The following is a 23,662-nucleotide window of genomic DNA, read 5'->3' on the forward strand; positions in this document are numbered from 1 at the left end:
GCTCGCAGCCGGGCCCAGCCGGACACGGGGACTGGCACCAGGGGGCTTGGGGCCGTGGGGCAGGACAGGGCTGCAAGAGGCACCAAGAAGTGACAGGGACGGAGAGGGCGATAGGGCTGGTGCCTGGCACAGGGGGATGTGGGGCAGGCGTCTGGGTCAGTGCCGCAAACGTCCCTGCTTCTCCCCAGCAGCAGCTTCCTGACCCCAGTCCCTTGGAATCTCTCACCAGCCTCTCCCCATCCTGGGGACACTGTCCAGACCGACCCCAGGGGCTGGCCCAAGGGCCTGGAGCAGGTCCCATGGGGCTCAGCCCCCGCCCCCAAATGCCTTAGGCTGGCCAGGCCTTCCCAAGGGCCTGATCTCAGCCAGGGGTGACTGAACAGACGGACACAGACACAGATGGGGTGCATGGACAGATGGACACAGACAGACAGACACCGAGATAGATGGGGCCAAAGGACAGCCGGACGGACGCAGCCGGACGGACGCAGCCAGCTGGCCCCTCACCGGGATGAGCGGGTCCCTCTGGTTGCGGCTCTCCAGGGCTGCCAGCTCGCGGGGCGAGAGCAGGGGTAGGCGGAGCTCGCTCACCGGCCCTGCTGCCACCTCGGCCACCGGCCGCTCCAGGACGGCCTGGAACAGGAGTGCAGAGTCAGGGGCCGGATCCGTGACCCAGAGAGCCGGGGCGGGGAGGAAATGGGGAGCCGGAGGGGGGGGATGCGATCTGGGGCCTTTGACCCCGGGGTGGCAGGGCCCCCCAGCTCTTTGGCAGCCGGCAGGAGATGGGCTGGGGGTCTCGGCCAGGTTCCCAGGTGATGGGGGCCCATGTCACCAGCCACCACCATCCGCCCTCCTGTGTGCCCGGCCCTGCAGCGGCCAGTCCCCCTCAGGCATCCCAAGGGACAGAGCCCTGGCATCTCGCCCCCAGGGCAGACAGGGGAGCACTGAGGGCTGGGCAGGGACTGGCATCACCTGTGCTTGTGCCCCAGAGATTGGGTCCTGGGTGGGGGACACCCCTGGGGCCCTGTGCTCTGCTTCTCCTGGGTGGGCTGGGGTGGGTGGGGGCTGGCAGCCAGGATGCCTGGGTTCTATCCCCAGCTCTGGGAGGCGAGGCGAGGGGAGGGGAGGGCAGTGGGATCTATAGGGCTGGGGCGGAGGGATCTGGCAGCCAGGACGCCTGGTTCTCCCCCGGCTCTGGGCGGGGAGTGGGGTCTATGGGTTAGAGTCGGGGGAGTTCATTCCCAGCTCTGCCATGCACTCAGTGGGTGACCGGGGACACATCCCACCCCCCGCACGCCAGGGAACAACCCCTGCCAGCCTCCCCGTGGTGGGGGCTCAGAAAGCCCCTAGCTGGGTGAGCCCCAGCTCCTGGCCCTGGGGCTGCCGGCACTCACCGAGCTGACGTGGGCCCATTCCCGCACAGCCCGGATCAGGTCCGGCTCGTCGATGGCCAGCCGGTCGCTCTGCAGGACGACCCCCAGCGCTGCGCCCGACAGCTCGTGGAAGCCCCGTGTCTGCACAACCTCCTGCGGTGCCACAAACGGGCCCGGTCACCCCTGGCAGCCTGGCAGCGGGGCTGGCCCCACCTGGCATGGGGCGGGCCCAGAACCCCGCCCCACAACTGCCGGGCATGTACCTGCTGCCCACCCCTCCCGTCGTCCCTGTCCTACTGCCCCCCTGACCCGCCCCCTCTGCCCTGCCCCTGTCCTGCCACCCCTCTGCTCCGCCCCGCCCCATCCTGCCACCCCTCTGACCCGCCCCACCCCCAGTCCCCCTCTGCCCTGTCCCATCCCGCCACCCCTCTGCTGCACCCCACCCGAGGGGAGCAGCAGCTCAGACTCATCGACCTTGAGGGCAGAAGGGGCCCTGGAACCCCCACGTGACCCAGCTCCCTTCGCCCAGCGCCCCTGCGTGACCCAGACCCATTCGCCCAGCGCCCCCGCGTGACCCAGCACCCGCTGCCCATGGCTATCTGGGGCATCCTACCCCCCCGGGGCCCTGGACTGACAGGGCCAGCCTGGCCTGTGCCCCCCTGCCTGGGGCGACGCCCCTTCTCTTGGCTGCTCAGGGCTGGTTCCACGTGGGGCCCTGGCCGCATGCCTGAGTCTGCCGGCGGGGCGTGGGGCTATTGCCAGAGCTCGGGGGGGGCCGGCCGATGCACAGCGCTGAGGCCCTGGGCCCCCCCTCGCTCCCTGAGTGCTCATACCCGCGTGTGGTCCTCCACGAACACCAGGCAGTGCTGCTGCAGGTCCATCTGTCCGTAGGTCACAGCCGCCTGCAGGGAGAGCACAGACAGACGGCTGGAGTCAGCTGGAGAAGGGGGCATGGCACACCAGGGGGCTGCGGGTCAGGAGTGAGGGGCACCGGCGGAGCCGGGGGGGAGCCCAGGGCTGGGCTAGCGGGGGGCTGCGGGTCGGGAGTGAGGGGCACCGGCGGAGCGGGGGGGGAAGCCCAGGGCTGGGCTAGCGGGGGGCTGCGGGTCGGGAGTGAGGGGCACCAGTGGAGCCGTGGGGGAGCCCAGGGCTGGGCTAGCGGGGGGCTGCGGGTCGGGAGTGAGGGGCACCGGCGGAGCGGGGGGGGAAGCCCAGGGCTGGGCTAGCGGGGGGCTGCGGGTCGGGAGTGAGGGGCACCAGTGGAGCCGTGGGGGAGCCCAGGGCTGGGCTAGCGGGGGGCTGCGGGTCGGGAGTGAGGGGCACCGGCGGAGCGGGGGGGGAAGCCCAGGGCTGGGCTAGCGGGGGGCTGCGGGTAGGGAGTGAGGGGCACCGGCGGAGCCGTGGGGGAGCCCAGGGCTGGGCTAGCGGGGGGCTGCGGGTCGGGAGTGAGGGGCACCGGCAGAGCTGGGCGGGGAGCCCAGAGCTGGGCTAGCAGGGGGCTGCAGGTCGGGAGTGAGGGGCACCGGCGGAGCCGTGGGGGAGCCCAGGGCTGGGCTAGCGGGGGGCTGCGGGTCGGGAGTGAGGGGCACCGGCGGAGCCGTGGGGGAGCCCAGGGCTGGGCTAGCGGGGGGCTGCGGGTCGGGAGTGAGGGGCACCGGCGGAGCGGGGGGGGAAGCCCAGGGCTGGGCTAGCGGGGGGCTGCGGGTAGGGAGTGAGGGGCACCGGCGGAGCCGTGGGGGAGCCCAGGGCTGGGCTAGCGGGGGGCTGCGGGTTGGGAGTGAGGGGCACCGGCAGAGCTGGGCGGGGAGCCCAGAGCTGGGCTAGCAGGGGGCTGCGGGTCGGGAGTGAGGGGCACCGGCGGAGCCGTGGGGGAGCCCAGGGCTGGGCTAGCGGGGGGCTGCGGGTCGGGAGTGAGGGGCACCGGCGGAGCCGTGGGGGAGCCCAGGGCTGGGCTAGGAGGGGGCTGCGGGTCAGGAGTGAGGGGCACCGGCAGAGCTGGGCGGGGAGCCCAGGGCTGGGCTAGCGGGGGGCTGCGGGTCGGGAGTGAGGGGCACCGGCGGAGCCGTGGGGGAGCCCAGGGCTGGGCTAGCGGGGGGCTGCGGGTCGGGAGTGAGGGGCACCGGCGGAGCCGTGGGGGAGCCCAGGGCTGGGCTAGCGGGGGGCTGCGGGTCGGGAGTGAGGGGCACCGGCGGAGCCGTGGGGGAGCCCAGGGCTGGGCTAGGAGGGGGCTGTGGGTCGGGAGTGAGGGGCACCGGCAGAGCTGGGCGGGGAGCCCAGGGCTGGGCTAGCGGGGGGCTGCGGGTCGGGAGTGAGGGGCACCGGCGGAGCCGTGGGGGAGCCCAGGGCTGGGCTAGCGGGGGGCTGCGGGTCGGGAGTGAGGGGCACCGGCGGAGCCGTGGGGGAGCCCAGGGCTGGGCTAGGAGGGGGCTGCGGGTCGGGAGTGAGGGGCACCGGCAGAGCTGGGCGGGGAGCCCAGGGCTGGGCTAGCGGGGGGCTGCGGGTCGGGAGTGAGGGGCACCGGCGGAGCCGTGGGGGAGCCCAGGGCTGGGCTAGCGGGGGGCTGCGGGTCGGGAGTGAGGGGCACCGGCGGAGCCGTGGGGGAGCCCAGGGCTGGGCTAGGAGGGGGCTGCGGGTCGGGAGTGAGGGGCACCGGCAGAGCTGGGCGGGGAGCCCAGGGCTGGGCTAGCGGGGGGCTGCAGGTCGGGACTGAGGGGCACCGGCGGAGCTGGGGGTCGGGGGTGTCTGACTAGCACCTGCTTACAATCGCTCAGTCTCACGAGCTCTAGGATTCGCCACGTCCCCCCACGCAGCCGGTGGAGCCCAGTGCTCGGTGCCCACTGGGGCATTGTCACCCTGGCGGCCTTCGCTGGGAGGGAAACGGGGCCATGAGCCTCTCGTTGGGAGCGTCACCCTGGGAGCCCCAGGCTCAGCTCGGCTCTGCTGGGGGGCCGCAGGGACATGGGCTCGGGGGTGGCGGGCAGCACCCCCTTGCGCTTCCCAGCAGGGAGGCTGCCCCGCCCCAGGGAGCCTGCGGGTCAGGGCCGCACAAGGGCCGGGCGGTTTTGCAGGGATCCCCACCCCAAAGAGCTCCCAGGATCGCTGCACCCTCAAGGCACTGGGCAAGGGTTGGGGGGGCCCAGCGAGGCTGCTGCTCCGTTGGGGGGCAGAGGGGGGCGTTGCCAGGGCCGGGACCCCCTGGCCCTGCCACTGGTGTCTCTCCGGGCACCTGCGACGCAGAGAGTGAGCTGTGGGGCGGGGGCTCCGTGACTGGGGCTGGAGCCGTCACCTGTGGGGCACTGCCAACACACACAGGTACAACATACGCCTGCCTCGCACACAGACACACACACACAGCCATGCCGTGGACACAGGGCACCCAGGCCCCGACTCACACACGGCACAGATACACAACACACAGCACCACAATTCACACGTGGCACCGAGACACCCCCCCCCAGAGCACAGACACCCAGCTCTACAAATCACACACACACACACAGCCGTGCCGTGCACACGTGGCACACACTCACACTCACACACACGCACATGCCCTGCCTCGGACGGGATCTCAGCCTGTCCTGTTCTCCAGCCTCAGCAGGGCTTTGGGCCGCCAGCCGCTCCGAGGGACGGGGCATGAGCCATGCCACCACGGCAGTCGTGCCCGCCTGGCATTCAGTGGGGCCAGATCCTTGGTTCCTGTGAAGGTCGGTCCCGAGGGATTTACACGGTTTGTAGGGGCGCCAGCAGGGGGCGCCCCACGGCCGGGCTGGAGCATGGAGCTGCTCCCCCAGCCAGCACAGTCGGGAGCAGCCCCAGCGCTCGGTTTCACAGCGCGCTTGGCCACCGCTGTGACTGCACCCTCAGCACGACCGGCTTGCTCCGGCCCACGGCCCGGGCCAGCTCTGCCCCCCCCAGCCAGGGGGGTCTCGCGGATCCCCGTCCCCAGCCAGCTCGGCTCGGCCGTGGCACCGGCTCCTCGGGGAGCGGCTCCCTTCCCAGCCCATTGTGCCCTGAGCAGTGTGTGGCGGGGCCGGGGTGACAAGATGGCTGGGCCGACGAGGGCACGTGGCCGATCGGAGCCAGCTCGCAGCGAATACCCCAACGGGCAGAGGCGGGGCAGGCAGATGGGGGGCAGGATGCGGTCCCCACGCTCGGGCTGGGGTGTAGAATCATAGACCCACAGGGTTAGACGGGACCGCCAGGATCATCTAGTCTCCTCTCGGAAACCTCCCGCGAAGGACCTGCCATCATGCCATGACCTCCCAAAGGCCTCTGCTCCATGGGCCGACTGGCCTTCTGGTTAGGACGTTTGGCCTGAGATTTAACCTGCATCTGCTCTGCTGTTGTTTGAACCCATCGCCTCTTGTCCTGCCCTCTGGGGCAAGGGAGAAGAACTTTTCTCCATCTCTTTTATGGCAGCCTTTCACGTGTTTGAAGACCGCTATCCTGTCCCCCCTTAATCTCCCCTTTTCCACACTAAACGCACCCTGTTCCCTCAGCCTCTGCTCCCACGGCTGCCTTCCACCCCGTGAGCGTCTCTGTCGCTCGCCTCTGGATCCTTTCAGTTTCTCTCCATCCCTGCTGGACACTGTCCTCCAGCGGGGGCCTGGCCAGCGCTCCCCTTCCCTCCCGGGACCTGCACACACTGCCTCTGCTAATGCAGCCCACCCGTGCACTGGCGTTTTCTGCAACAGCGTCGCGTGGCTCGCTCATGCTGAGGGCGCGATTTGCTACCACCTGGGCTGGAAGGGAAGCAACAACCGGGCTGGGGCCGAGCGCACCCTGACGCTGCCCCTGTGCGCGTGGGCGCACCCAGCCAGGTGTGTATGTACGTGTGTATCTGTGTGTGTACCCAGCCACGTGTGCCTGTAGGTCGGCGTGTGACTGGTCTGTGTGTGTACCTGGCTCTGTGTGTACGTCTGTATCTCACCCCGCGTGTGTGGGCACAAACCACATGGGTGCCTGACTGTGTGTGTACCTCGCGGTGTGCGTCTGTTGTGACACACTGTTCGCCCAGTTGTTTTGAGGACAAACAGTCCCACCCCGGGGCCCGCTTTTCCTGTCCCTGCTCCGGGGCTGGGTGACCACAGCCCGAGCAAGTATTTCAGTTCTAACACCGCCAGGCAAAGGCCTCCCGGCCGCAGGGTAAACAGGAAACGCCTGACTTGCCACAGCAGCGATGTCAGCACGGCCGCGAACACACCGGGGGAGCAGAGCGCCAGGGGCCTGGCACGGCCGCGAACACACCGGGGGAGCAGAGCGCCAGGGGCCCAGCCGCGAACACACCGGGGGAGCAGAGCGCCAGGGGCCCGGCACGGCCGCGAACACACCGGGGGAGCAGAGCGCCAGGGGCCCAGCCGCGAACACACCGGGGGAGCAGAGAGCCAGGGGCCTGGCACGGCCGCGAACACACCGGGGGAGCAGAGCGCCAGGGGCCTGGCACGGCCGCGAACACACCGGGGGAGCAGAGCGCCAGGGGCCCGGCCGCGAACACACCGGGGGGAGCAGAGCGCCAGGGGCCCGGCACGGCCGCGAACACACCGGGGGGAGCAGAGCGCCAGGGGCCCGGCACGGCCGCGAACACGCCGGGGGGAGCAGAGCGCCAGGGGCCCGGCACGGCCGCGAACACGCCGGGGGAGGAGAGCGCCAGGGGCCCGGCACGGCCGCGAACACGCCGGGGGGAGCAGAGCGCCAGGGGCCCGGCACGGCCGCGAACACACCGGGGGGAGCAGAGCGCCAGGGGCCCGGCACGGCCGCGAACACGCCGGGGGGAGCAGAGCGCCAGGGGCCCGGCACGGCCGCGAACACGCCGGGGGAGGAGAGCGCCAGGGGCCCGGCACGGCCGCGAACACGCCGGGGGGAGCAGAGCGCCAGGGGCCCGGCACGGCCGCGAACACGCCGGGGGGAGCAGAGCGCCAGGGGCCCGGCCGCGAACACGCCGGGGGGAGCAGAGCGCCAGGGGCCCGGCACGGCCGCGAACACGCCGGGGGGAGCAGAGCGCCAGGGGCCCGGCCGCGAACACGCCGGGGGGAGCAGAGCGCCAGGGGCCTGGCACGGCCGCGAACACACCAGGGGGAGCAGAGCGCCAGGGGCCCGGCCGCGAACACACCGGGGGGAGCAGAGCGCCAGGGGCCCGGCCGCGAACACACCAGGGGGAGCAGAGCGCCAGGGGCCCGGCCGCGAACACACCGGGGGGAGCAGAGCGCCAGGGGCCCGGCCGCGAACACACCGGGGGGAGCAGAGCGCCAGGGGCCTGGCCGCGAACACACCGGGGGGAGCAGAGCGCCAGGGGCCCGGCTGCGAACACACCGGGGGGAGCAGAGCGCCAGGGGCCCGGCACGGCCGCGAACACACCGGGGGAGCAGAGCGCCAGGGGCCCGGCCCGGCCGCGAACACACCGGGGGAGCAGAGCGCCAGGGGCCCGGCTGCGAACACACTGGGGGGAGCAGAGCGCCAGGGGCCCGGCACGGCCGCGAACACACCGGGGGAGCAGAGCGCCAGGGGCCCGGCTGCGAACACACTGGGGGGAGCAGAGCGCCAGGGGCCCGGCACGGCCGCGAACACACCGGGGGAGCAGAGCGCCAGGGGCCCGGCACGGCCGCGAACACACCGGGGGAGCAGAGCGCCAGGGGCCCGGCACGGCCGCGAACACACCGGGGGAGCAGAGCGCCAGGGGCCTGGCACGGCCGCGAACACACCGGGGGAGCAGAGCGCCAGGGGCCTGGCCGTGAACACACCGGGGGGAGCAGAGCGCCAGGGGCCCGGCCATGAAGACACCTGCCACAGTCCCCCAACAATGGCATGACCGTTAACCCCCTCCGTCTGGGCCCAGAACCCCCTGCCCCTCCCACCCTGGCACTCCCTGACCCACGGTGCAGCCCTAACCTCACCCCACCCGCAGCTGCCAAACCCCTCCCCTGCCCCCACCAGCCTCTCGGCGATGCCCAGTGCCCCTCAGCAAACAGCTCTGCAGCCCAGACACCCTGATGCCAAAGCCGAGGGCAGGCGCCCAGCAAGAACCATCGTGCCCAGCAGACCCCACCCGCCTCTGCCTAGCTGACAGGCTGGGGTGCCCGGCTGCCCTGTAACGGAGGGTGGGTGCTGACTGTATGGGTGGTGATGCTCCTACCCTGCCAGCCCTGCCCGGGGCAGGGAGGGGGCTCCGTGCCACTGAGGTGTGGTCAGGTGCCCTGGCACCAAGCCTGGGGTTATTTGTGTGCCGCGCCATCACAGGTAATGCCGCAGTGCCAGGGAACGTCTGCAGCCAAACCCGGGGAAATGGGCACCCGTGCCATCCATCGGGGAGGCACTGGAGTCTGGGTGAGTACCGCCAAACCCGGCCTGACACGCATGGCTGGTGAGGGCCAGCTGGCCGGGCTCTCACCTGGGTGCCCATCACCACAGCATCTGGGTGTCATGAGGTGGGCACTAGCTGAACAGTAAGGACAGCAGGTAAAGGTACCTGGGCCCACACGTTCGAGGGAGACCAGGCCCTGGGCGCTCCGGGCAGGGGCACTGTCCAGACGGATCCAGCTTCACTGAGTGAAATCCCTTCCAGCTGCAAAATCGGTCCTAGCAGCCAGCGATGCCCCAAGAGTGACTCCAGGGAGCCAGGCCTGGCTGGGGGGTGTCACGGAGTCCCCGGGCGATGCTCTGGGACTGCTCCCTACGAAGCCAGGCAGGACTCTGGGGAGGTCTCCCCGCTGGGAGCAGCCTGTCTGCAGGACACAAAGCTCACCCGGCTCCACCTTCCTGGGTCTGACCCAGGAGCATTCAGCATCCTCTGCCCCTCCGTGCGCTTCCCCCAGCGAGTCCGCCCAGGCAGGGTCCTGGGGAAGCCAGAGGGTCCTGCCCCACAACTCCGCAGTCAGACGTGACTCTCAGCCAGCCAGTAAAACAGAAAGTTTATTAGACAACAGGGACATGGTCTAAACCAGAGTTTGTAGGTGCAGAGAACAGGACCCCTCAGCTGGGTCCATTTTGGGGGGCAGTGAGCCAGACAACCACGTCTGCCCTTCACTCCACGTCCCCAGCCAGCCTCAAACTGCAATTCTCCCCAGCCCCTCCTCCTCTGGGCTTTCCCCTTTCCCGGGCCAGGAGGGCACCTGATTGCTTTGTTCTCCAACCCTTTAGCTCCCACCTTGCAGGGGGAAGGGTGCAGGCCATCAGTTGCCAGGAAACAGGGTGTCGGCCATTTATGTACCCTGGCCCTGTGCTCTGCAACAATTGCACCCCCTTATCCCACTACCTAGAGACTTAAGAACTGCCTAGGGGAAACTGAGGCACCCCTACAGTATTCAAAGGAAACATTAAGAACAGTCCCACTTCGTCACAGGGGGCACCCCACAGCAGCTGCATTAGCTGCAGTCTCAGAGAGGGTGGCTCTTCCGAGCACCCCACAGCGAAATGCCCCCCATCTGGGTGCAGACCCGATCTGGGCTCCACGGCTTGACAGGGAGACACAGCAGCCCCTGCCACAGATCACCCCACAGCTGCTGGCACTGCTGGAAAGAGGGAATTCCTGGGCGGCTGGCTCTGTCCCAGGCCAGACGATCCCTCACCCTGCTCTGTGGGGGGTATTGGGGGCCGTGCCCAGGGCAGAGGTGGCCCATAGACCTGTCTGGTCCCAGCCCCATCTCTACCCTGGGACCTTCGGGGCTGTTCTCCCCCCACGTAGCTGAGACCTTTGCAGTCCGCACACCCTCTCCCGCCAGGAGCCACCCACCCATGGGGCAGCACGGAGCTGGGGGGAGGGGCTGCTCCACAACTGAGTGACAGAGTCGAGGTCAGGGACCTCAGTGGGGTCACTAAGCCAGGCTAAGCCCTGCACCCCCAGGGACGGGAATGGGTGCCGTACAGGCTCCGTCCCCCACCCCCAGCCAGCTGCAGAGGGCGAGAGCAGCTCTCCCCTGCATTGGTGGCAAGGTCTGGCGGGAGGGGTCTGTGCACATCGCAGCTGAACCTGCCCTGGAAGGGGAGCCAGGGGAACCCCCCTGCGGGCGGCTCCTCCCCCCGCCAGACGGATTGTTCCACGCGCCAGGGCCCAACCGTCACTTTCCAGGGCACCTGATGCCGGTTTCCCCTCCTGCTTCTTTCCGCCGAGCAGCGCTTCACGTGGTGCCAGCCGCCCGCCCGCGCCAGGGAAACCCTGCTGAGACAGACCTGCCCCAGCCGCATGACAGCAACCACAGAGCCGGGTGCCGGGGGAAAGCTGCCAGCGGAGAGAACGAGTGCAAAGGCTTCCGCTAGGGCCTGTTCAGGGAGGGCTCCTATCCGGGTCTGAGAGCACCGGGACTCTGTTGGCTACCAGGCACCCAGCCCGGCTCAGACCCACTGAGGCATGCGGCACAGAAACGCCAGCTCCTCCACCGAGTGGTAACAGGCGCCCGGGGCCTGGTGGCTTCCCAGTGCAGGAGAAATCTGTGACGCAGAGTCAGGGTCTATTCGAAGTGCAATTGGCTTGTTTACCCACCTGCACCCGGCCTGGACCAGAGCAGGTCTCAACCGCACGTGGGGAAATCCCAACTCCCAGGGAGCAGCCGCCTCAAGCCTTGACTCTAATCAGAGCCCAAGGCAGAGAGCAACGCTGCCGTGGCTTGCTCAGCTGCCTCTGCACAGAACCAGGGCCTCATCCCGCAGCTTGTCTGCCCAACACTGAGCACTTGCTCGTGCGCTTGGCAGACTGTGTATCAGCGCCCCCCGGTAACGCCTGCCATGACCATACACACAACAAGAGCCCACGTGGAATGTGCTGGCCTCAGAAACTTCAGAAGGCAACGTCCTAAGGACAGGGGGCAGCTGTAGCTGAAGAGATCGATCATTGGTCCAGCCAGCCCAGGGGCAACTCCCCAACAGCGGCCAATTCTGGCCGCACAAATGCGCCTCGTTCCTAGGTGACGCTCGAGCAGGGGAGTGTTTCTCTTGGCTCAGTTCATGCCCTGAGCACCAGCAGCTCTTGGCAGGCTGAACTCTGAGCCATGCTTCAGGCAACAATCCCTTCAATTTTAATTGGCCTGAGTGAGGGGCACCCACAGAGCTGGGCTGGGGAGCCCAGGCTGGAAGAGCAGGGGGCTGCGGGTCGGGAGTGAGGGGCACCGGCAGAGCTGGGGGAGGGGAGCCCAGGCTGGAAGAGCAGGGGGGCTGAGGGTCGGGAGTGAGGGGCACCGGCAGAGCTGGGGGAGGGGAGCCCAGGCTGGAAGAGCAGGGGGGCTGAGGGTCGGGAGTGAGGGGCACCGGCAGAGCTGGGGGTGGGGAGCCCAGGCTGGAAGAGCAGGGGGCTGAGGGTCGGGAGTGAGGGGCACCGGCAGAGCTGGGGGAGGGGAGCCCAGGCTGGAAGAGCAGGGGGCTGAGGGTCGGGAGTGAGGGGCACCGGCAGAGCTGGGGGAGGGGAGCCCAGGCTGGAAGAGCAGGGGGCTGCGGGTCGGGAGTGAGGGGCACCGGCAGAGCTGGGGGTGGGGAGCCCAGGCTGGAAGAGCAGGGGGCTGAGGGTCGGGAGTGAGGGGCACCGGCAGAGCTGGGGGAGGGGAGCCCAGGCTGGAAGAGCAGGGGGCTGCGGGTCGGGAGTGAGGGGCACCGGCAGAGCTGGGGGTGGGGAGCCCAGGCTGGAAGAGCAGGGGGCTGAGGGTCGGGAGTGAGGGGCACCGGCAGAGCTGGGGGAGGGGAGCCCAGGCTGGAAGAGCAGGGGGCTGAGGGTCGGGAGTGAGGGGCACCGGCAGAGCTGGGGGAGGGGAGCCCAGGCTGGAAGAGCAGGGGGCTGCGGGTTGGGAGTGAGGGGCACCGGCAGAGCTGGGGGTGGGGAGCCCAGGCTGGAAGAGCAGGGGGCTGCGGGTCGGGAGTGAGGGGCACCGGCAGAGCTGGGGGTGGGGAGCCCAGGCTGGAAGAGCAGGGGGGCTGAGGGTCGGGAGTGAGGGGCACCGGCAGAGCTGGGGTGGGGAGCCCAGGGCTGGGATAGCGGGGGGCTGAGGGTCGGGAGTGAGGGGCACCGGCAGAGCTGGGGGTGGGGAGCCCAGGCTGGAAGAGCAGGGGGCTGCGGGTCGGGAGTGAGGGGCACCGGCAGAGCTGGGGGAGGGGAGCCCAGGGCTGGAAGAGCAGGGGGCTGCGGGTCGGGAGTGAGGGGCACCGGCAGAGCTGGGGGTGGGGAGCCCAGGCTGGAAGAGCAGGGGGGCTGAGGGTCGGGAGTGAGGGGCACCAGCAGAGCTGGGGAGACCCACGAGCCGGGTGCGGTGCGGCTCTGTGCATGGCTCTGCCGCAGCCCCGGCGCAATGGATTGAATTCAGCTCCCAGCGTCAGACAAGCGGCAAGCCAGGCTCTGTGGCCGGCGAACAGTGGGGCCTAAGGGGTGGTCCCTCGAGGCAGGCAGAGGGCTGCGCTATCAGCCTGATGCCATGCTCTGGCTACCAGCCTGAGGCCCGGGCAGGGGGCAGGCTGACGCAGACCCACAGCAGGGCGGCTCAGCTGCCGGCCTTTGCTCCAATCTGCCACGGTGCCCCCTGTGCCCAGCCAGGCGCCCGCTGCCACCATGGGGGGTGCAGCAGGGCAGCTGGTCCAGCAGGGCCAGGGCAGGACTCGGGGAAAGGAAGAAAGGAGCTGGGCAAAGCCAGTTTCCAAGGGCTCCCTAAGGAGCCGTCGGGGGAGCAGAGCCTTCTTCATGGGAGTGCAGCTCAGCCACTGGCCCTCTGGCCTGCCTGTGGTGCCCGGTGCCCAGGCCAGAGCAGGCCAGCGGGCTGCTCTGTGAGCCGACAGGGTCATTTGGGCAACACAGGGGGTCCGATCTCCAGGCCCAGAGCCAGGCCCTGGCCTATGGTACTGCCAGGCAGCTCTGGAGCACAGAGTCCTGCGTGTCTGTGTCTCGCGGGCACGCTGGTCATGTCCAGCCCTCCTCAGTCAGCGGGATGGGCGGGGGGGAATGATGCCCGCGAGGGGTAGTTCTCACCCAGGTAGAGCCGGGCAACAGAGCCCCTTCTGGGGTGGTGCAGCTCGGCTGGGAACCAATGGCTACATTATCAGGGATCCACCAGTCTGCCAGCGTCAGCGAGGGGAGAATCAGGCCCTTTGAGCGACTCCTGATTGCACCCGCACAGGCCCCGTGGCTATTGGGAGCAGCGTTTCGGTGGAACAGAAACCCCGGCGTCAGCATGTTGCCCGGGGCCTCCTCCTCGCCGCCAACCCTGCTCTGAGCCACTCTCTGAATCAATCAGCGACCGAGAGCAGCTTGCAGAGCAAGGGGGAAAATCTCCCTGCACCATGGAAAGCTGCCACCCTCCCCTCCCCAGCTCTGCCCTCACAGACCTGGTGCCCTCGCTGACTCTCCTCCGGCAAAGCCAGGGCTTCCTGCCAGCTCCCAGCTGAGAGCAGGGCCCCCTGCACCGGGTACTGTACAGAGGGACAGACAGCCCCTGCCCCAAAGAGCTCCTCAACCCAGAGTGGGAAGGGAAACTGAGACATGGGGAGGGGGAACGACGTGACCAAGTTCCCCCAGCAGGCCAGTGGGAGATCCAGGAATAGGAGGAGCGAGATAGCTCAGTGGTTTGAGCATTGGCCTGCTAAACCCAGGGTTGTGAGTTCAATCCTTAAGGGGGCCATTTAGGGATCTGGGGCAAAAAATTGAGGATTGGTCCTGCTTTGAGCAGGGGGTTAGACAAGATGATCTCTTGAGGTCCCTTCCAACCCTGATATTCTGTGATGAGATGTGACAAAGTGGGACTGTTCTTAATGTTTCCTCTGAATAGTGTGGGGGTGCCTCAGTTTCCCCTAGGCAGTTCTTAAGTATCTAGGGGGTGGAGTAAGGGTGTATGATCATTGCAGAGCCCTAGAGGGCAGGTGTGTGCAGGAGTCTGGACACAGAGAATGGCCGACACCCTGTTTCCTGGCAACTGATGGCCTGGGCCCTTCCCCCCTGCAAGGTGAGAGCTAAAGTGTTGGAGAACAAAGGAATCAGGTGACCACCTGGCCCGGGAAAGGAACAAAGCCCAGAGGAGGAGGGGCTGGAGGGGGTTTTCAGTTTGGGGCTGGCTGGGACATGGAGTGAAGTGCAGACGTGGTTGTCTGGCTCACTACCCCCCAAAATGGACCCAGCTGAGGGGTCCCGTTCTCTGCACCTGCAAGCTCTGTTTTAGACCATGTTCCTGTCGTCTAATAAACCTTCTGTTTTACTGGCTGGCTGAGAGTCACGTCTGACTGCGAAGTTGGGGTGCAGGACCCTCTGGCTTCCCCAGGACCTCGCCTGGGCGGAGTCAATGGGGAGAAGCGCACGGAGGGGCAGAGGATGCTGAATGCTCCGAGGTCAGACCCAGGAAGGTGGAAGCTGTGTGAGCTGTGTGTCCTGAAGACAGGCTGCTCACAGAAAGGCGACTGCCCCAGAGTCCTGACTGGCTTCATGGGGAGCAGTTCCAGAGCATCGCCCAGGGACTCCGTGACAGTGGGGGAGCCGGAAGCAGCCCAGGTGGAGGGGTGCATCTCCCAGGAGGCCATGGCATCGCCAGCCTGCTCCGAAGCAGGTCTCTGGAGATCGGCTGCAAGGAGCGGCTTTGTGCCTCAGTTTCCCCTCCTCGCTCAGCTGGCTCCTGTGGCCAGACAGAGCAGGGAATGCCCAGCCAAGCAGGGTGGGGAACACCCCACTGCCACCAGAGGGCTTTATTCAGGGCCTGATCCTGCCAGGTCTTGAACAGCTCCCCCCTGGTGCTCAGTGGCTCAGAGGACCTGGCCGGACATGTTGAGGTTTCTTCGGCCAAAGGGTGACACTGGTGGGTTGCTCCTGGCTCAGCCTGGATGTGATCAACCTGCCATGGGGCCTGCCAGCCCTCGGTGTCAAACATGGGGGTTGACGTGCCCCCGTTTTGACCTTGGGAAAATTCCACATCACCTGCCCGGGACTCACAGCCCCCCTGCACAGGGGTCCAGGGATGAGAGGCTCAGCTCCCTCCCCTGGGGGGCAATGACCCCCCCAAAAGGTGGGATCCCCGGCCCTGAGTCCCAGCAGCAATACAGAGGCTGGAGCAGCTCCTCCCGTCCCCCCTTGCCCAGCAGCAAGAGCCCTCTCCTCCCACACCTGCCAGCGTCTGGCACTGCTCCCTGGGACTCCCCTGGCCCTTGGCGCCACCTCTCGTGTCCCATCTGCTGCTGAGCCCCCAGGCCCTGCTGGGACACTCGCCGAGAGCGGCGCTCACCTCCCAGGACAGCCCCAGCGTCCCCAGCCAGGACACTCGCCGAGAGCGGCGCTCACCTCCCAGGACAGCCCCAGCGTCCCCAGCCAGACACTCGCCGAGAACGGCGCTCACCTCCCAGGGCAGCCCCAGCGTCCCCACCCAGACACTCGCCGAGAGCGGCGCTCACCTCCCAGGGCAGCCCCAGCGTCCCCAGCCAGGACACTCGCCGAGAACGGCGCTCACCTCCCAGGGCAGCCCCAGCGTCCCCAGCCAGGACACTCACCGAGAACGGCGCTCACTTCCCAGGGCAGCCCCAGCGTCCCCAGCCAGGACACTCGCCGAGAACGGCGCTCACCTCCCAGGGCAGCCCCAGCGGGGCCCAGCCAGGACACTCGCCGAGAACGGCGCTCACCTCCCAGGGCAGCCCCAGCGTCCCCAGCCAGACACTCGCCGAGAGCAGCTCTCACCTCCCAGGGCAGCCCCAGCGTCCCCAGCCAGACACTCACCGAGAGCAGCTCTCACCTCCCAGGGCAGCCCCAGCGTCCCCAGCCAGACACTCGCCGAGAGCGGCGCTCACCTCCCAGGGCAGGCCCAGCGTCCCCAGCCAGCCAAGGCAGGATTGTTCCCTGTCTCGTGGCGTCTAATGCTCCAGCCAGTGTCCCCTCTGACGTGAACTGGCAGCGCCCAAAAGGCCGAGGCCCAGGAGGGACTGGCTGGGGAGCTCACCCCGCTGCTAGCCACGCCGGCCCCAGGCTGGGCCATGCCCGCCGCCCGTCAGTCTCTGGCTGCCATGCCAGCCCCTTCCCGGCCACGGATGCTGCAGCTCGGCCCAGGCCCTGCTGAGCAGCCAGCGGGCATTTCCCTCAGTGGGGCCAGGCGCCACCAGAGGGGAAAGCGACTGTGAGTTTGGGGCTGAGCTGTCTGGGTGCGGCTCTGGCTGTGCTGCACGGCAGACCCGCGTCCAGGTTGTCTGGCCCGTTTGTTCTTAATGTTTCCTCTGAATATTGTGGGGATGCCTCAGTTTCCCCTATGCAGTTCTTAAGTATCTAGGGGGTGGGGTAAGGGTGTATGATCATTGCAGAGCCCTAGAGGGCAGGTGTGTGCAGGGGCCTGGACACAGAGAATGGCCGACACCCTGTTTCCTGGCAACTGATGGCCTGGGCCCTTCCCCCTTGCAAGGTGAGAGCTAAAGGGTTGGAGAACAAAGGAATCAGGTGCCCTCCTGGCCCGGGAAAGGAACAAAGCCTGGGGGGGGGGGGCCTGGAGGGAGTTTCAGTTTGTGGCTGGCTGGGACATAGAGTGAAGGGCAGATGTGGTTGTCTGGCTCACTGCCCCCCAGAATGGACCCGGCTGAGGGGTCCTGTTCTCTGCACTGACAAGCTCTGTTTTAGACCATGTTCCTGTCGTCTAATAAACCTTCTGTGTTACTGGCTGGCTGAGAATCCGGTCTGACTGTGGAGTTGGGGTGCAGGACCCTCTGGCTTCCCCAGGACCCCGCCTGAGCGGACTCGCTGTGGGAAGCGCAAGTAGGGGCAGAGGATGCTGAATGCTCCGGGGTCAGACCCAGGAAGGTGGAGCCGGGTGAGCTGTGTGTCCTGCAGACAGGCTGCTCCCAGAGAGGAGACTTCCCCAGAGTCCTGCCTGGCTTCGTAGGGAGCAGTCCCAGAGCATCGCCCAGGGACTCCGTGACATAGGTCCTCCCTGGCTCCTGCTGCCCGTGATGTGCCCGGCTCAGCCTCCCGGCAGCACATTCTGCCCTCTCAGCATCCTCACCATCGCCCCAGGGGGCTGGCGCTTGCTGCCCCCAGGGGATCCCCAAGCCAGAGCCATGGCACGATGCAGAGCCTGGTCCCGCCTCCAGCCCTCGGCACCACCGACGTGTGGGCGCAGTGGACAGACAAACGCCAGCACAGATCCCGCCGTTAGCCAGGGACCTGGAGGATTTGCCAGCCATGCCCTGCCTCACAGGGAGCAGGCCAGGTGCCCCCGGACCGGACCTACCCTGCCCCAAGCCACCTCTTGCTCTTCCACATTCCCTGTCTCCTGCTCCTGACTCTGCCATTCCTCTCCTCCACCCCCCAGCCAGCCCCCTGGCCCGCTGAAGGGTTAGGAGCCCAGCTGAGCTGGCAGCGTGGGGGAGGCCCCTATGCCCAGGGGAGCTGCTTGCCTGGAGGGTTACGTCAGCCTGGCTGGGGCTGGGGGAGGGCAGTGCACACTGCTTTGATGTGAGCCCGGGGCAGGGAGCCAGGGGGGCGTCCCAAGTGCGTCACCGGCGCACCAAGCACAAGATGTGAACTCCCCAGCAAAGGTTACCGCGCCGCCCTAGACGCACTCACCCCACCCCCACCTGCAGCCAGGGCCCCTTGCAGCAAAACAGGAAGTGCTGGGGAACGGCGCTGACCTCACCGCGCTATTATTAGCTGCCCGGCTCGCTGAGTGGGGCACACGCGGCTGTTCACACGTGTCTGCCCCACGCCGAGGCCTGCAGGGAGCTCCCACAGTTCCCAGGAGGGAGCCCAATGGTCTGCTTGTGGGGGGCGCCCAGACGCGGTGGTGAGGGGCGCAGCGGCAGGGAGCAGCTCTGTGGAAGGCGGCGTGGGGCCCGAGGGACAGGCACAGATGTGTGCCTAGCAGGAGGTGCCCTGATATGCCCAGTGGGGGCAGCTGAAGGGCATCCCATGGTCACCTGGAGTCTCCGGGCGATGCTCCCCACGGAGCCAGGCAGGACTCTGGGGAAGTCTCCTTTCTGTGAGCAGCCTGTCTGCAGGACACACAGCTCCCACCTTCCTGGGTCTGACCTCAGAGCATTCAGCATCCTCTGCCCCTCCGTGCGCTTCCCGCAGCGAGTCCGCTCAGGCGGGCTCCTGGGGAAGCCAGAGGGTCCTGCCCCACAACTCCACAGTGAGACGTGACTCTCAGCCAGCCAGTAATAGACGACAGGAACATGGTCCAAAACAGAGCTTGCAGGTGCAGAGAACAGGACCCCTCAGCTGGGTCCATTTTGGGGGCCAGTGAGCCAAACAACCACGTCTGCACTTCACTCCATGTCCCCAGCCAGCCCCCAACTGAAACTCCCCCTCCAGCCTCCCCTGCACTGGACCTGGTCTCTTTCCTGGGCCAGGTGGTCACCAGATTCCTTTCTTCTCCAACCTTTTAGCTCTCACCTTGCAGGGGGGAAGGGCCCAGGCCATCAGTTGCCAGGAAACAGGGTGTCAGCCATCCTCTGTGTCCAGACCCCTGCACACACCTGCCCTCTAGGGCTCTGCAACGATCATACACCCTTACCCCACCCCCTAGATACTTAAGAACTGCATAGGGGAAACTGAGGCACCTCCACACTATTCAGAGGAACATTAAGAACAGTCCCGCTTCGTCACACCCACCACCACCCAGCTGTGCCCAGCAGAGCTCTCCAAGAGGGGTGCAGCCGTGGCGGACAATCACTGGCTAAGAACCCCGCCCCTCTGGCTGCAGTGGGGTCACAATCCCAAGGACGTTCCTGGCTCCCGGTCTCTTGCTCAGACCACTGTGGTTGCCCCCCAAACCATGAGAACACACATGTCCAGGGCTCTTCGCCTTCTGCTTTCGGAGCCACTTGCGGCTGGTTTTCTGCAGTAACGGGGGCTAGAAACTTGTTTCTTTTTAAATGAAAACTGCCTCTGCTGTGATCATGGGAGTCCAGGAGCTGGGGCTTCAAGGAAACCACCCTGTGACGGGGTGCGACTCAGCACGCTAGCGCCTCCTGCCGGCTGTCCCGGGGATTAGCTCTGCTAGCCAAAGTGCCCCCTTCTGGTGACCTTTTGCCACCATCACTTCTCCTCCTTGACCGTGTCGTTCCAGGGACTGCAGGCCTCTCCGTTCCAGGCCTCCAGCTGTGCCCCACCCAGTGCTCCCCACTTCGGTGGGGAACTCCTGCAGTCTGACAGTCCAGCCCCTTCCTCAGTGGGGAGTGGGGGGGAACCCAGGCCCATCCACTAATCCGGGTCCCAGGCCAGGGACCCTGTAGATAGCAGCCACACGCTGCACCCCCTCCACCTTTGCAGTCTATTTCCCTGGGCCGCTTCCAGCGCCTTCTCCGCCCTTATCTCAGGGCCTCAGCGTGTCTGTCTGAGCAGCGAGCCAGGGGCTCATGCTCTCGCCCTGATCCCACGCAGCACTGCTCTGTCCAAGGTGCCACCTTTCCTCCTCCTGCCAGGCAGCCAGGTCTCCCACCTCCACGGAGCAGCTGAAGATGCTCTGCCCAGCATCTTCAGCCAGCCCTGACTGGCTGCTCCTCCCAGCCCCTCTCCTACTGGCTGCTTTCTGCACAGTCTCTTTAGGGTCCTTTAACCCCATTATAGGCCAGCGTGTGGCACATGCCACATCACACACCCGCCAGCCCAAGAGCTGGCACCAGAAGAGCAAAGCTCTTCCTAGGTGCAGATACCCACTAGCATGGGTAGTGCCCAGGGTCACTGTGACGAAGTGGGACTGTTCTTAATGTTTCCTCTGAATAGTGTGGGGGTGCCTCAGTTTCCCCTATGCAGTTCTTAAGTATCTAGGGGGTGGGGTAAGGGTGTATGATCATTGCAGAGCCCTAGAGGGCATGTGTGTGCAGGAGTCTGGACACAGAGAATGGGCGACACCCTGTTTCCTGGCAACTGATGGCCTGGGCCCTTCCCCCCCTGCAAGGTGAGAGCTGAAGGGTTGGAGAACAAAGGAATCAGGTGACCTCCTGGCCCGGGAAAGGAACAAAGCCCAGAGGAGGAGGGGCTGGAGGGGTTTTCAGTTTGGGGCTGGCTGGGACATGGAGTGAAGTGCAGACGTGGTTGTCTGGCTCACTGCCCCCCAGAATGGACCCAGCTGAGGGGTCCCGTTCTCTGCACCTGCAAGCTCTGTTTTAGACCATGTTCCTGTAGTCTAATAAACCTTCTGTTTTACTGGCTGGCTGAGAGTCACATCTGACTGCGAAGTTGGGGTGCAGGACCCTCTGGCTTCCCCAGGAGCCCCGCCTGAGCGGACTCGCTGGGGGAAAGCGCACGGAGGGGCAGAGGATGCTGAATGCTCCGAGGTCAGACCCAGGAAGGTGGAAGCTGTGTGAGCTGTGTGTCCTGAAGACAGGCTGCTCACAGAAAGGCGACTACCCCAGAGTCCTGACTGACTTCATGGGGAGCAGTTCCAGAGCATCGCCCAGGGACTCCGTGACAGTCACACACTAGGGAGTCTGTGGCAGGAACTCTGCCGAGACTTCGGCGAACACCGCATACCCGGGCCAGCTTTCCCCTTCCATACATGTGTTGCCTTGATCCATGCCCTGGCCCTTCTCATACAGCTACTCCCAGCATAGGCCTGCTCTCTCCCCTCATCCCGCACAGAGGGTTTTTCCAAGTCATAGAATATCGGGGTTGGAAGGGACCTCACCCCCTGCTCAAAACAGGACCAATCCCCAACTAAATCATCCCAGCCAGGGCTTTGTCAAGCCTGACCTTAAAGACCTTTAAGGAAGGAGATTCCACCACCTCCCCAGGTAACCCATTCCAGTGCTTCATCACCCTCCTAGTGAAATAGTGTTTCCTACTATCCAACCTAGGCCTCCCCCACTGCAACTTGAGACCATTACTCCTCGTTCCGTCATCTGCTACCACTGAGAACAGTCTAGATCTATCATCTTTGGAACCCCCTTCCAGGTAGTTGAAAGCAGCTATCAAATCCCCCTTCAGTCTTCTCTTCCGCAGACTAAACAATCCCAGTTCCCTCAGCCTCTCCTCATAAGTCATGTGTTCCAGCCCCCTAGTCATTTTTGTTGCCCGCCGCTGGATGCTTTCCAATTTTTCCCCCATCCTTCTTGTGGTGGACACAGTACTCCAGATGAGGCCTCTCCAGTGTTGAATAGAGAGGAATGATTACATCCCTCGCTCTGCTGGCAATGCCCCTACTTATACATCCCAAAATGCCATTGGCCTTTGTCACGGAGTCCCTGGGCGATGCTCTGGAACTGCTCCCCATGAAGCCAGTCAGGACTCTGGGGAAGTCTCCTTTCTGTGAGCAGCCTGTCTTCAGGACACGCAGCTCACACAGCTTCCACCTTCCTGGGTCTGACCTCAGAGCATTCAGCATCCTCTGCCCCTCCGTGTGCTTCCCCCAGTGAGTCTGCTCAGGCAGGGCTCCTGGGGAAGCCAGAGAGTCCTGCACCCCAACTTCACAGTCAGATGGGACTCTCAGCCAGCCAGTAAAACAGAGGTTTATTAGACGACAGGAACATGGTCCAAAACAGAGCTTGCAGGTGCAGAGAACAGGACCCCTCAGCTGGGTCCATTTTGGGGGCCAGTGAGCCAGACAACCACGTCTGCCCTTCACTCCATGTCCCAGCCAGCCCCCAACTGAAACTCCCTCCAGCCCCTCCTCCTCTGGGCTTTGTCCGTTTCCGGGGCCAGGAGGTCACCTGATTCCTTTGTTCTCCAACCCTTTAGCTCTCACCTTGCAAGGGGGAAGGGCCCAGGCCATCAGTTGCCAGGAAACAGGGTGTCGGCCTTTCTCTGTGTCCAGACTCCTGCACACACATGCCCTCTAGGGCTCTGCAATGATCATACACCCTTACCCCACCCCCTAGATACTTAAGAACTGCCTAGGGGAAACTGAGGCACTCCCACACTATTCAGAGGAAACATTAAGAACAGTCCCACTTCGTTACAGCCTTCTTGGCAACAAGGGCACACTGTTGACTCATATCCAACTTCTCATCCACTGTAACCCCTAGGTCATTTTCTGCAGAACTGCTGCTGAGCCATTCGGTCCCTAGTCTGTAGCCATGCATGGGATTCTTCCATCCTAAGTGCAGGACTCTGCACTTGTCCTTGTTGAACCTCATCAGATTTCTTTTGGCCCAATCCTCCAATTTGTCTAGGTCCCTCGGTATCCTATCCCTTCCCTCCAGCGTATCTACCTCTCCTCCCAGGTTAGTGTCATCTGCAAACTTGCTGAGGGTGCAATCCACACCATCCTCCAGATCATTATTCTATTAATGAAGATATTGAACAAAACTGGCCCCAGGACCGACTCTTGGGGCACTTCACTTGATACCGGCTGCCAACTAGACATGGAGCCATTGATCACTACCCGTTGAGCCCAATGATCTAGCCAGCTTTCTATCCACCTTATAGTCCATTCATCCAGCCCATACTTCTTTAACTTGCTGGCAAGAATACTGTGGGAGACGTATCAAAAGTTTTGCTAAAGTCAAGGAACAACACGTCCACTGCTTTCCCCTCATCCACAGAGCCAGTTATCTCATCATAGAAGGTGATTAGATTAGTCAGGCATGACCTTCCCTTGGTGAATCCATGCTGGCTGTTCCTGATCACTTTCCTCTCATGCAAGTGCTTCAGGATTGATTCTTTGAGGACCTGCTCCATGATTTTTCCAGGGACTGAGGTGAGGTTGACTGGCCTGTAGTTCCCCAGATTCTCCATCTTCCCTTTTTTAAAGATTGGCACTACATTAGCCTCTCTCCAGTCATCTGGGACCTCCCCCGATCGCCATGAGTTTTCAAAAGATAATGGCCAATGGCTCTGCAATCACATCCGCCAACTCCTTCAGCACTCTCGGATGCAGCGCATCCAGCCCCATGGACTTTTGCACATCCAGCTTTTCTAAATAGTCCCGACCACTTCTTTCTCCAGAGGGCTGGTCACCTCCTCCCCATGATGTGCTGCCCAGCGCAGCAGTCTGGGAGCTGACCTTGTTCTTGAAGACAGAGGCAAAAAAAGCATTGAGTACATTAGCTTTTTCCACATCCTCTGTCACTAGGTTGCCTCCCTCATTCAGTAAGGGGCCCACACTTTCCTTGACCTTCTTCTTGTTGCTAACATACCTGAAGAAACCCTTCTTGTTACTCTTAACATCCCTTGCTAGCTGCAACTCCAGGTGTGATTTGGCCTTCCTGATTTCACTCCTGCAAGCCTGAGCAATATTTTGTCGCTGGTCCTTGGTTGCATCCACCGTGCCTCTGCTCCCTGTGATCCAAGACAGGCGGCCGGAGCTGACCACCGGGCCCAGGGCAGGCTGCCCCCGCTGCTGTGCTCTGGCTTGCTCTTCCCGTGCCCTGCCAGCATGGCGGGCTGCTGCTGACTGCGCTGAGACCTGTCACTGAGCTCCCCACCACGCCAC

At 65.3% G+C, this 23,662-nt stretch overlaps 1 protein-coding gene across 3 annotated transcripts in view; it reads right to left on the reverse strand.

The window, feature by feature from the left end:
• The window catches only part of BTBD19 (BTB domain containing 19), a 75,829-nt gene that overhangs the window by 927 nt on the left and 51,240 nt on the right, over nucleotides 1-23,662 (reverse strand). For 2 of the 3 annotated variants that reach the window (XM_048861452.2, XM_048861450.2), the window contains 3 exons: nucleotides 2,207-2,275; nucleotides 1,395-1,526; nucleotides 508-633 (listed from right to left, as the gene is read on the reverse strand). In XM_048861452.2, coding sequence (XP_048717409.1) covers nucleotides 508-633; nucleotides 1,395-1,526; nucleotides 2,207-2,275 — 327 coding nt within the window. The remainder of the gene's footprint in view (nucleotides 1-507; nucleotides 634-1,394; nucleotides 1,527-2,206; nucleotides 2,276-23,662) is intronic. The other variant, XM_075131887.1, reaches the window with a different exon arrangement.

The sequence above is a fragment of the Caretta caretta genome, chromosome 8 (genome assembly GCF_965140235.1).
Source record: "Caretta caretta isolate rCarCar2 chromosome 8, rCarCar1.hap1, whole genome shotgun sequence".
In the NCBI taxonomy this organism is placed as follows: Eukaryota; Metazoa; Chordata; order Testudines; family Cheloniidae; genus Caretta; species Caretta caretta.